The sequence below is a fragment of the Phyllobates terribilis genome, unplaced genomic scaffold, assembly GCF_046119375.1.
Source record: "Phyllobates terribilis strain yellow unplaced genomic scaffold, ASM4611937v1 Scaffold_4__5_contigs__length_816908805, whole genome shotgun sequence".
Taxonomy (NCBI): domain Eukaryota; kingdom Metazoa; phylum Chordata; class Amphibia; order Anura; family Dendrobatidae; genus Phyllobates; species Phyllobates terribilis.
Genome location: NW_027362764.1, coordinates 223,124,582 through 223,137,965, shown reverse-complemented (window position 1 = coordinate 223,137,965; position 13,384 = coordinate 223,124,582). Strand labels below are relative to the sequence as shown.

Below are 13,384 nucleotides of genomic sequence, written 5' to 3'. Positions count from 1 at the left end.
ACATTGACCTGGTCTCTAATCTGAGCTGCTGTTAACCTGCGATTTCTGAGGCTGGTGACTCGGATAAACTTATCCTCAGAAGCAGAGGTGACTCTTGGTCTTCCTTTCCTGGGGCGGTCCTCATGTGAGCCAGTTTCTTTGTAGCACTTGATGGTTTTTGCAACTGCACTTGGGGACACTTTCAAAGTTTGCCCAATTTTTTGGACTGACTGACCTTCATTTCTTAAAGTAATGATGGCCACTCATTTTTCTTTACGTAGCTGCTTTTTTCTTGCTATAACACAAATTCTAACAGTCTATTCAGTAGGACTATCAGCTGTGTATCCACCAGACTTCTGCACAACACAACTGATGGTCCCAACCCCATTTATAAGGCAAGAAATCCCACGTATTAAACCTGACAGGGCACACCTGTGAAGTGAAAACCATTTCCGGTGACTACCTCTTGAAGCTCATCAAGAGAATGCCAAGAGTGTGCAAAGCAGTCATAAAAGCAAAAGGTGGCTACTTTGAAGAACCTAGAATATAAGACATATTTTCAGTTGTTTCACACTTTTTTGTTAAGTATATAATTCCACATGTGTTAATTCATAGTTTTGATGCCTTCAGTGTGAATGTACAATTTTCATAGTCATGAAAATACAGAAAAATCTTTAAATGAGAAGGTGTGTCCAAACTTTTGGTCTGTACTGGATAGATAGATATATATATATATATATATACACACACACACAGTTATATGAAAAAGTTTGGGCACCCCTTTTAATCTTAAGCTTAATGTTTTATAAAAATTGGTGCTTTTGCAACAGCTATTTCAGTTTGATATATGTAATAACTGTTGGACACAGTAATGTTTCTGCCTTGAAATGAGGTTTATTGTAGTAACAGAAAATGTGCAATCTGCATTCAAACAAAATTTGACAGGTGCATAAGTATGGGCACCCTTATCATTTTCTTGTTTTAAATACTCCTACCTACTTTTTACTGACTTACTAAAGCACTTTTTTTGGTTTTGTAACCTCATTGAGCTTTGAACTTCATAGCCAGGTGTATGCAATCATGAGAAAAGCTACTTAAAGTGGCCACTTGCAAGTTGTTCTCCTGTTTGAATCTCCTCTGAAGAGTGGCATCATGGGCTCCTCAAAACAACTGTCAAATGATCTGAAAACAAAGATTATTCAACATAGTTGTTCAGGGGAAGGATACAAAAAGCTGTCTCAGAGATTTAACCTGTCAGTTTCCACTGTGAGGAACATAGTAAGGAAATGGAAGAACACAGGGACAGTTCTTGTTAAGGCCAGAAGTGGCAGGCCAAGAAAAACATCAGAAAGGCAGAGAAGAAGAATGGTGAGATCAGTCAAGGACAATCCTCAGACCACCTCCAGAGAGCTGCAGCATCAACTTGCTGCAGATGGTGTCACTGTGCATCGGTCAACTATACAACGCACTTTGCACAAGGAGAAGCTGTATGGGAGAGTGATGCGAAAGAAGCCGTTTCTGCAAGCACGCCACAAACAGAGTCGGCTGAGGTATGCAAAATCCCATTTGGAGAAGCCAATTTCTTTTTGGAAGAAGGTCCTGTGGACTGATGAAACCAAGATTGAGTTGTTTGGTCATACAAAAAGGCGTTCTGCATGGCGGCAAAAAAACACAGCATTCCAAGAAAAACACTTGCTACCCACAGTAAAATTTGGTGGAGGTTCCATCATGCTTTGGGGCTGTGTGGCCAATGCCGGCTCCGGGAATCTTGTTAAAGTTGAGGGACGCATGGATTCCACTCAATATCAGCAGATTCTTGACAATAATGTTCAAGAATCAGTGATAAAGTTGAAGTTACGCAGGGGATGGATCTTTCAGCAAGACAATGATCCAAAACACTGCTCCAAATCTACTCAGGCATTCATGCAGAGGAACAGTTACAATGTTCTGGAATGGCCATCCCAGTCCCCAGACCTGAATATCATTGAACATCTGTGGGATCATTTGAAGAGGGCTGTCCATGCTCGGCGACCATCAAACTTTACTGAACTGGAATTGTTTTGTAAAGAGGAATGGTCAAAAATACCTTCATCCAGGATCCAGGAAATCATTAAAAGCTACAGGAAGCGACTAGAGGCTGTTATTTTTGCAAAAGGAGGATCTACTAAATATTAATGTCACTTTTCTGGTGAGGTGCCCATACTTATGCACCTGTCAAATTTTGTTTGAATGCAGATTGCACATTTTCTGTTAGTACAATAAACCTCATTTCAAGGCAGAAACATTACTGTGTCCAACAAAATTTTTTCATATAACTGTGTGTGTGTGTGTGTGTGTGTGTGTGTGTGTGTGTGTGTGTGTGTGTGTGTGTGTGTGTGTGTGTGTGTGTGTATGTATGTATGTATGTATGTATGTATGTATGTATGTATATACACACATATACACACACACACATACACATACATATACATATATATACACACTGCTCTAGAAGTTTAGGAATACATTGATCACTGGGTGATACCATTTCCTTTGTCCAGTGGGTGTGTCCCGCCACAGACTGGCAAGGTCAGCCCTGATTGGACAATGCCTGACAGCCCTGACACCCCCCCAACTAGTAACATCTCATTATTAATGGATTCATTCATTTTCAATAGAAGTAACAGATGAACCATACAATGCAGATCTGCAAGAAAAGAGGATTCATAATGGTAATATTATGGAAAACGTTTTACTTTTATTTTTTTAAATACGTGTCAGGACAGCTGTAAGGTCCCCTGTAAGAAGAGTAGGTTATTTCCACCTACCAGATCAGTATTTGAGCCAATAAAGTTACATATAAAGGATTGCAGGTTGTAGCAGACCGACAATGTCTCTCTAGTTTCCTTTCCTGGGAAAAAAAAAGTAAAAAAGATTAGTTTAATCAGCGAGGAAAAATCATCTAATAAACAATCTTACCTTATTCTTGTAATCAGCCATCAGGAAGCTGGGAACATTGGGGAGTATAATCAGACACACACCTTCAGCTTAAATCTAAAAACACTGAACACAGACATACCTATATATCTGCCTTAATAAATCTAAAAATAAAAAGTGTAAAAGATGCCGTGTACAATAAAAACATACCTGCTCTTTGGTTAATAAAACACTAGTTGCACAGCACTCGACATTTATCAGAGACTTCACATCTTTTGGATTCAGAGGATCCAGATGGAGAGTCGGCCACAATCTACAATAAAGCACATAGCAGATAATAACCTTTATCAATCTTATAATCTAAGTTCCTGGAGACAATACAAGGAGTACCCTGCGCATGGAAAATAACCACTGAAAGCTTCTTATTTATGTTTTTAATTTTCTTAAAGCAAATTCCACTGGTTTGAAAGTGTTCGGATAATAATCTAAATGTCCACAGAAGGGGCCAGAATACTTGGGCAGATTAGATTATTCCTATTGTACACTTTGCTGTAGAGACAAATAGGATATTAGTTGTATGGCAGCTGCTCATCATCCTGACAGTAATGAATAGAAAGTACTGTATGTGTTAAAGGAGCAGCAATGTATTAATTTCCTGCTACTATATCTAGTAAAACTTCCCTTTTACACAATATACCGCATATATTTAGGACATTTCACAATGTTGCCTTTCATTGCTTTACTTGTATTTCTTTTCTGTATTCAAAAAGAATGTGAAATTCACAAGTCAAGAAAGCGGCATAGAGTGGTGGTCTCATCTTATTAAACGGTTAAAAATACAAAGTGCTTGTAAAAAAAACAAGCAACTTTGCAATTTATCGCTTATTAAAAATCCTCTCTGTTCTGAAGAAAGGAGAGATTTTTAGTTCTGTTATGTACTGATCATGGCTTTGGTCACTGGCCACCTCTACAGGCTATCAGAGGTGGCAGATTACCTAGGCGAGGTGAGTGAGCTCTATGTTTTAGAGCCTGGAAGTGGATGGATTACTGGATGCTCCACTACTCTGCCAATACTGCAGAGGAAAAGTGGCCTCTGCAAGCACCCTGGAAGAGCTCGCAGTTCAGACCAGCATCACGACCATGCTGCTGGTCCAAACTGTCCATCTTCAGAAGTACATCACTCCCAGGCAAGCAGGAAGCCAGGAGGCTGGGGAGCAGTGAGCGCCTGAAGAGAGAAAATGTGAAAAACCCTTTTAAGCAGTTTTTGCACAGTATACATTTATGGCATAACACTCTGATATGCCACAGATGTCCGATCAGTTGCGTCCCATCCAAAAACGCCCAATCCTCAGTATAACATTGTACACATTGACCGCTTGTGCATGGCCACTCTCCATTCAACTTTATGTGAAATATGGAAATTTTGCTAAAATGCAGAATTTCCTTTTAATATCCAGTGTCCTTTACCCACCATAAAAAAACATACATCAGAAGAATAATGGGACGTGATTTACCTCCATGCCTGGGGACAAGTTTCAACATTCACAGATACGATTACACGGACATTTACTGGTAAGGGATCGATCAGCCATTTCATGTGCTTTTCTGATTGCTGGAAAATATATAGAGGAGCTCATTTTCTCAGCTTCTGGTGAAGCCATGACGATACATCTGATTTATCCATTCAAAATTTCACAAAAATATATCGGAGGACGACATAATTAATAATTCCATTATATACAGTGATTCTGCTTCTTATGGTACAGATGCCCATGGTAAGCTTTGTATCTAATGAAACTAATACTCACAGATACACCACAAAATAAGACATTTTATAATACCAGTAAACTCACAGTAAATGCATCTTACATTGCATAATCGGATTTGGATATTAAAATTAAATAAAATATTCCAAACTGTATGAAGGAAAATATAAATCAGTTCTTGGAATGACATTACAGAATAAACAAATCTGTAGAAGAAACCAATGCAAATAAAGAATCAAGAAATTGCAGGAAAAACAAAAAACAAAAAAAAGAGGTAAGTATGTCTGACTTCACTGTTTGCTAATAAAATCATGGGTCGTTAAATGTTGTATATGCATTTCCATAAAGTGGCATATTATTTGGCATTAAAGGGAATTTGTCACGAGGTTTTTGCTACCTCATCTGAGAGCAGGATATGTAGAGAAAGAGAAGCTGAATCCAACAATAGATCACTTAGTTTACTGGGTGCAGCATTTGTGACACAATCAGAGTTTTTAGTGTAGTATGTAGCAGACCTCAGAAAGCTGTCCCCTCCCACACAACAGCATCCTATGTACATTGTTTGTTGATAGTGAGCTGCTTATCAGAGGAGGGGGTGGAGTTGGACCTGGATTCACTTGGGAACAAGTCCAGGCAGTGATAATCTCTTGCCGATAAAACACTCATTGTATTAAAACAAAAGCACACAGCCTAATAAGCGACATTGCTGGAATGTGTGTCTCAGCCCCAAGCTCATGCTGCACTACATAGCAAAAACCGGCTGACAGATTCCCTTTAACCGTCTCTGAGGTATAAACCACGGACCAAGGTATACATTGATATTAATTCCTAACATACTCGCTGTGCATTATATTTATCTTGTTAAGCAGAGCAGTAAAGTATTCTTTTTGGACTTTCATTTTTTCCTATTTTTCCATCGAGGCAGCCATATGAGGATTTGTTTTTTGCAGATAGAGTTGTAATTTTGAATGGACACCATTAATTTTTTCCATATAATGTACTGAAAAGCGGAAAAAAAACTCCAAGTTGGGAAAAAAATGGTGAAATAACCTACAATTCCGCTTTTGTTTTTGTTGGTTTACTTTTTATGGGGTTCACTGCAAATGGCCTTGCAACATGACATTTAGATTTTAGTGGTTAAAATAAAACAAAAATTGCAAAAATTGCTTTGTGTTATTTTCTGAGACTGGTAACATTTCTATTCTTTAGTTGCTAGAGTGGTGCGAGTGTTTTTTTTATTGAGTGGCAAGCTGTTGTTCTTATTGGTAACATTTTGGGGTACTCAAAACGGCTATTCCACTGCTTTGGTTCTTTTTCTTCATACCATGTACTGTATATGTGTTTGTTCATTTTTATGCTTTCATGGATCTAACGTTTACAGACGTTACCAAATATGTTTATTTTTTCAATTTCTTTAATTTTCGATTGGGAAAAGACCCTTTGAACATTTTTTATGCATTTTGAAATAGTAAAAAATCACAATTTTTTATGACTGGGAAATCAAAGATGACCGCTATGGGACCTTCAGTGGTAAAACAGCAGAGATCATGTGGTGAAAGTGAAACTGCAGCGATCAGAGCTAGCTCCAATCGCTGCTGTTAGAAACAGGTGTTGGCTGTATAACACAGCTGGCACCGACCTTGTATGAAGATGGCTCAACTCGTGAGCCTGCTCCGTACCCCCACACTTGACGTACGATGTACTTCTACGTCTTATGTAGCGAAGTGGGTAATTGTCAATAAAAGAGTTAACCTTGTGGTACTAAAAGCTCCCACAATGCAGTCCACCAAAACAGGATTTCAGGTACCGTATAGTACTTATCCCCAACTACATGGAACAGATTCCCAGTTGGCCCTTTGTTAACCCTTTATCAAATGTCTAGTTCAAAGTAGTTCAGTCTCGTGACAAGTGAGGTTTAATATGTGGATTACTGAAAGAGTCACTGGTGCCGCCCAGGACTGTCTGTCACAGGAAAGCATATCTAATCATATCTACAAAGACCCCTCCAATGAATGTACAACAAGCGGAAGCCAGTCACGGGGAAATCCAATATCATGTACTCATAATCCACTCTGTAGGTATAGATATAATTACAGCATTAACTATGTAATTCTCGCATACCTCAATCTGATCAATGGAGTCAATGATAATGATGAGGTTGCCTTGATAGCGACTGGAAAGTTTTTCAAGCCAATGAGGGAATTCTTCCAAGAACTTTCCTGGATCCATAGAAAATGAGGATACCGACCAAGAATGTTGCATTAGCTATAAGTAAAAACAGGAAAACATCGAATTCTCATATTAACAACTAGCAGCCAAAGTTCCGAAACAAATACGTTTCGGCAGCTAGAAAAGTGTGCGCTACATAATAAAAATGTACTCAAATTACCCATGTCTATTCACTTTCAGGCTTTTTACACGATAAATTGACAACGTTGTCAATTTCTCTGTATGCTGCCCCTCTGGCCTACTGAAGTAATTGCAGCTGATGTTTTTCTCGGACTCACCTCAACATTAAGCTCTTTATGTAGTAAGATATGCACAATGACATCAAATATACATTGCATATACGTAAGAAGTGAAAAATTAAAAATACATAAAGAACAAGCCTATATATATTTCAATAATAAAACTGTAAGTTCCCAAAATAGCCATGCGTAATGCGATTACTCGATGGTCTGACAGCCAAGCCACCCACCTAGGTCCCACCTCTGTACCATGTGATTACATCACAATATCACCTTCATTTCTTCAAGACTGAATTCAAGTATGAAGCTACAGTGGAGGTAGCACAGCTACAAGTCAATATCGACTCATTAAAGAGGCCTTGCCTTGGGATAAGAAGCCTAGCTCCCTATGCCAAACTGGTGCCCTTCACAAAAAGAACTTTTAACCCTTAGACACCCTGTCAGAGGCTTCTCATCCAGCCAAATCAATTCTCTTGCTTGGCAATGATGAGGAGCAAACACCCTGAAACACGTGTCTGCAAAGGAGTTTCTGGTTTGGCTCTTATACTAAGTCGTGTGACAAAGCCCCATAAGAGGTTGATATTAACTTTTAGGATTGCTACATCCAATCGTTGGCGCTAGAGTTCCAGTCATTTTTGTCTCTAAAGAAGCTACTTGGATATTTAATTTCCCAGAGGAGCATTGCATACCAACTTTGTACTTTCCACAAGGAGAATCTTTGCACCTTGGACACATACTAAAAGCATAATAAAGTGAACATTACCTTCAGAGTCAGTCTCTTTATTATTAATGCCGGCTCCGAGCTGGTTGACATTGGTTTCCCAACAAAGTGATACAACATAAGAGTATTTGGTGAATGTTTCTGCTGGAGTTGAATCCTGCACACACAAAACACTGTCATTAGGACCAAGAACTGCAGACTTACTCTATTCTAAGAAGGATCCATGATTGGCAACTGAGCATTGTAGTAAAGCTTGTGCCCGATTATTCTCCTACACAAATATGCTGGCGATCTTCTGAGAAACAGGCAAAAAATAAAAAGCATGATTATCAAGAGCACATCACCCCATTTACACAGGGAATGCGATGCCATTAACATGATCATGTATGTGGACAGACCAAATTGTGTGATCGACCCTCATTCATTGGCCTGCCAGCAAACTAGATGCAACTATTAGATAGTCATTTAATGCTCATTAACAGGCTGAAATTGGCCCATCTAAATGGACTTTTACTTCTGCCTTTCAGCAAACTATTTACCAAAACTTCGGTCCATCTTATTAAAACTTGACATTTTATCATGTATTAAAAAACATTAGATCCCCACACAAAAATAAAAAGTTACAAAATATGACAATAAACCAATATAATTGTAGATATTTCTACCACTACATGGAGCTATCACTGCTATTGTTTAAGACTGGATTCAATGAACACATTTAAAAGTGATATGTGATTAACCCCTTTACTCCCGAAGGTGGTTTGCACATTAATGACAAGGCCAATTTACAATTCTGACCACTGTCAATTTAGGAGGTAATAACTTTGGAACACTTCAACGGATCCCACTGATTCTGAGAATGTTTTTTCGTGACATATTGTACTTCATGATAGTGGTAAAATTTATTCGATATCACTTGCGTTTATTTGTGAGAAAAAAAAACGAAAATTTGGCGAAAATTTGGCAATTTTCAAAATTTTAAAATTTTCACGCCCTTAAATCAGAGCGATATGTCACACAAAAGAGTAAATAAATAACATTTCCCACATGTCTACTTTACATCAGCACAATTTGGGAACCAACATTTTTTATAAGGGTTAAAAGTTGACCAGCGATTTCTACTTTTTCCAACAAAATTTACAAAACCAGTTTTTTTTAGGGACCACATGACATTTGAAGTGACTTTGAGGGGTCTTTATGACAGAAAATACCCCAAAGTGACACCAGTCTAAAAACTGCCCCCCCCCAACCCCCAAGGTGCTCAAAAACCACATTCAAGAAGTTTATTAACCCTTCAGGTGCTTCACAGGAATTTTTGGAATGTGGTAGAAAAAAAAATGAACATTTAACTTTTTTCACAAAAATGTTACTTTAGACCCCATTTTATTTTTTTTTCGTAACATTAACAGGAAAAAAATGGACCCCAAAATTTGTTATGCAATTTCTCCTGAGCGCGCCAATACCCCATACGTGGGAAAAAAAAAAAAAAAAAAACACAGTTTGGGCGCACAGTAGGGTTCGGAAGGGAAGGAGCGCCATTTGACTTTTTGAATGTAAAATTTGCTTAAATAATTAGCGGACGCCATGTTGCGTTTGGGGAGCCCCTGATGTACCTAAACAGTGGAACCCCCCCCCACAAGTGACACCATTTTGGAAACTAGAACCCTCAGGGAACTTATCTAGATGTGTGGTGAGCACCTTGAACCCCCAGGTGCTTCACAGAAGTTTATAACATTGGGCTGTAAAAATAAAAAAAGAAAAAACTTTTTCCACAAAAATGATCTTTTAGCCCCAATTTTTTTATTTTCACAAGGGTAAGAGGAGAAAATGGACCCCAAAAACTGTTGCGCAATTTCTCCTGAGTACGCCGATACCCCATATGTGGGGAAAATGCAGTGTTTGGGCGCACGGCAGGGTTCAGAAAGGAAGGAGCACTGTGTGACTTTTTGAACGCAAAATTGGCTGGAATCAAGAGCGGACGCCGTGTCGCGTTTGGAGAGCCCCTGATGCGCCTAAACAGTGGAAACCCCCCACAAGTGACCTCTCAAGGATTTTATCAAGGGATATAGTGAACATTTTGAATCCAGAGGTATGACAAAGAATTTGAAAACATTAGGTCATCATATTGAATAAGTTGTCATTAGTCTTGAGCGCAAGTGCTCGCTACTTAAGTTTGCATCGGGTACTCAAGTGACATGCTTGAGTCCCTGTTCTCATGTTTCACGGTTGTTAGATACCCAAAAAAAACATGCGAGGATCGCTCGTGCATGGCAGGCAATCCCCGCAAGTTTTTTTTGGCTGTATAACAGGCAAGAAACATGCAAGGTGGAGACTCAAGCATGTCACTCCAGCACCCGCGATACTCGGTGCATACCGGAGCACCCGATGCAAACTCAAGTAGCGAGCACTTGCGCTCAAAACTAGTGGCCATATCGTCATCATTTTTTTTTTTTCTTTACTTTTGAAAAAATCCCAACCCCAACACAACCCTAACCCTAACTCAACCCCAACCCTAGCACAAACCCAAGGTCACGGCCCCACTATCAGTATTTGGTCAGTATTTTTTCTCAGGAGTGGGAGCCAAAACCATGTGAGGAACAATCAGAGAAAAGGTAAAATAGAAACAAGTCACCAATTCGGCATTTATCACCCACTCCTGGTTTAGGCTTCCACTCCAGAGAAAAAACACTGACCAAATACTGATAGTGGGGCCGTGGCCTTAACCTAACCCTAGCACAACCCCAACCCTAGACTTTATTTTTTACGCTGTTCCTCGTGCGGCATTAGATGATGGCATGATTAGACGACTTTATTTTTGGGGTCGGTTCGATTACAGCGATACCAGATCCATATCGGGTTTTTATGTTTGGCAGCTGTTCCACACTAAAAGACACTTTTTTTTTTTGCAAACACTAGTTTTTGCAATCATTTTTCCATATTTCAGCCGACAATCATGTAAGGGCTTGTTTTTATCCAGGACGAGTACCATTTTCAGGCAAATGACATTTTTTGATCGCTTTCTATTCCGATTTTTGGGAGGCAGAATAAACAAGATCCAACAACTCAGGAATTGTTTTTTGGGCTTTTTTTATGCCGTTCCACATGTGGTAAAATTGATAAGGCAGCTTTATTCTTCGGGTCAGTATGTTTACAGTGATAATACATTTATATAGTTTTTTTATGCTTTGGCGCTTTTACACAATAAAAACTATTTTATAGAAAAAAGATTTTTTTTTTATGGCTTTATTCCGAGCGCTATAACTTTTTTTTATTTTTTGGCTGATGGAGCTGTATGGCAGCTTGTTTTTTGAGGGACAAGATGACGTTTTCAGCGGTACCATTTTAATTTACATTTGTCTTTTTGATCGCGTTTTATTCCATTTTTTGCTTGTTTTTTAATTTAGTTTTTTGCTTATTTTTTTATTTATTTTTTTTACCGGTTCACAAAAGGGGTAAACTAGTGGGACAGTTTTATAGGTCAGGTTGTTCCAGATGCGGCGATACCAAATATGTGTACTTTTATTGTTTTTTTTCATAATAATAGTTATGGGTACAGTATAATATATATATATATTTTTAAAAAAAAATTTTTTTTCACTTCTACACTTTGTCCCACTATGGGACTTCATTTTTTTGCAGGCTTATCGCTTGCATAGCATGAATATGCAGCAGCATCTCTGTGCTATGCAGGCTGTCAGCCCTGCAGACACAAGTTAGGTGGAACGTGCACGGAGCACGATCTATGGTGACCCGGATGTCGTCCTGACGACATCGGGTCACCATGGCAACGATCGAGACCCCGTGCTCACAGCACGGGGTCGCTGATCCAAGGTAAGAGGTTCGCTCTTACCTCTGCTTGCCCTGGAAATGCTGCGATCAACTTCGATCGCAGCATTTCCGGGGTTAATGTGTCGGGATCGGTGCGGCACCGCTCCTTGCACATAGTACAGGGTGTCAGCTGTTAGAATCAATTGAAACCCAGCAGCGATCGAGCCCGCACAGCCTCTGTGCGGGCGCGATTGCCAGGGCGTAATAATACGTATCTGGTCCAATAGGCCCAAGGCGCAGATACGTATTATTACGTCCCACGTCAGAAAGGGGTTAATGCAGGACTGGATATTAGAACAACAATGTAACACTTGTTAATATCCTATAGCATCAGTTACTTCACTGGTGCAAATAGATGATACTCATTTAAAGGGGTTGTCCTGGCTGAAAATTAAAAGTCTTTATTCATTCTATGTGTATTCTCCGTGTAATGTAGGAAACTTGCATAGCTGCATGTTTATACAAGCACTTACAATTTTACCCGTTTAAATATGATGAGAATAATTCTTTAATAACTTTTTGCTTATTTCAGGTAAAAAAAGCTATATATCCATATTCATTTTACATAGCTGATGGTTAGAGAGACCCATCACAGTATTCTTTGTTCAGCTCATAAACTTGTCTGAAAATCCTCATCATTAAAAACAAAGTAGAAATCAAGATAAAAAAAGAAATTACTCAAAATAAATGTCAAGTTTAAAATCAATGGTAAAGCGATTTTTCACTTTGATCGCCAAGTCTATATGAGGCTGATACTCCCTGCCCTGTAGGGATCACTTTTCAGCAGTCATCTCATTATCCTCACAGGCAGGATTACCTTTCATTGTAACACCTTGCTGACTCCCACATCAGGAGACATTATTTGTCAGACTCAAAGATCAATCACAGAAGTCACTGAGGTCTGGATCACTATTCTATATACTACTTCCATACTCAAGCAGGGTAAATAGGTGCACATCCAATATCTCATTTCTGACAGAATGGTACGGCACTCAAAGTCACTCAATGTACAGAAAACCATTTGAAGTAAGATACATAAAAAAACTGTCAAAATGTATTTGGGAACATCTTAAGTTTGTGGATCCTGAAAGCTCTGAAAAGCAACCTACCACTTTGAAAGGAGAAGAGATTTCCCTGAGCCTGGTCCTCCCGAAATAAGCAGCGGTGGAATTGGTGCGGGAGCAGCTACTAAATCATTCAATCGATCATAGTACTAAAATAAAACAAAATAGACAAAGTACATTTGAAATTCATTGATTAAGTTCTGCATTTAAAGGGAATAATCTGAAAATGTTTCAATAGTGATTTAAAGGGAATCTGTCAGCAGGTTTTTGCTACCTCATCTGAGAGCAGAATGATGTAGGTAAAGAGAAGCTGAATCCAACAATGTGTCACTTAGATTACAGGGTGCAGCAGTTCTCACACAATCAGAGCTTTTAGATTTAGAATGAAGCAGAGCTGAGAAAGCAAACCCCACCCACACCAGGCTCTCAGTGTAGAAAGTCCATAGACAATGAGGTGCTTATTACAGGAGGGAGCGTTTCCAGACTAGTGTAGTCCGGCAATGTTAATCTCTTAGGGATAAATCCTTCACAGTAAGTAAACAACAGCACGCACTTTAACAAGTGACATCTCTGGATTCTGTGTTTCAGCCTCTATCTCCTGCTGTCTTCAGATTATATAGCAAAAACCTGCTGACAGATTCC

At 39.0% G+C, this 13,384-nt stretch overlaps 1 protein-coding gene across 2 annotated transcripts in view; it reads right to left on the bottom strand.

The window, feature by feature from the left end:
• Positions 1-13,384, bottom strand: part of NPHP3 (nephrocystin 3) — a 64,191-nt gene that overhangs the window by 29,289 nt on the left and 21,518 nt on the right. For both annotated transcript variants that reach the window (XM_073678103.1, XM_073678102.1), the window contains exons 11-16: positions 12,788-12,891; positions 7,893-8,007; positions 6,783-6,926; positions 4,410-4,507; positions 3,106-3,208; positions 2,787-2,869 (exon numbers count right to left, since the gene is read on the bottom strand). In XM_073678103.1, the coding sequence (XP_073534204.1) occupies positions 2,787-2,869; positions 3,106-3,208; positions 4,410-4,507; positions 6,783-6,926; positions 7,893-8,007; positions 12,788-12,891 (647 nt within the window). The remainder of the gene's footprint in view (positions 1-2,786; positions 2,870-3,105; positions 3,209-4,409; positions 4,508-6,782; positions 6,927-7,892; positions 8,008-12,787; positions 12,892-13,384) is intronic.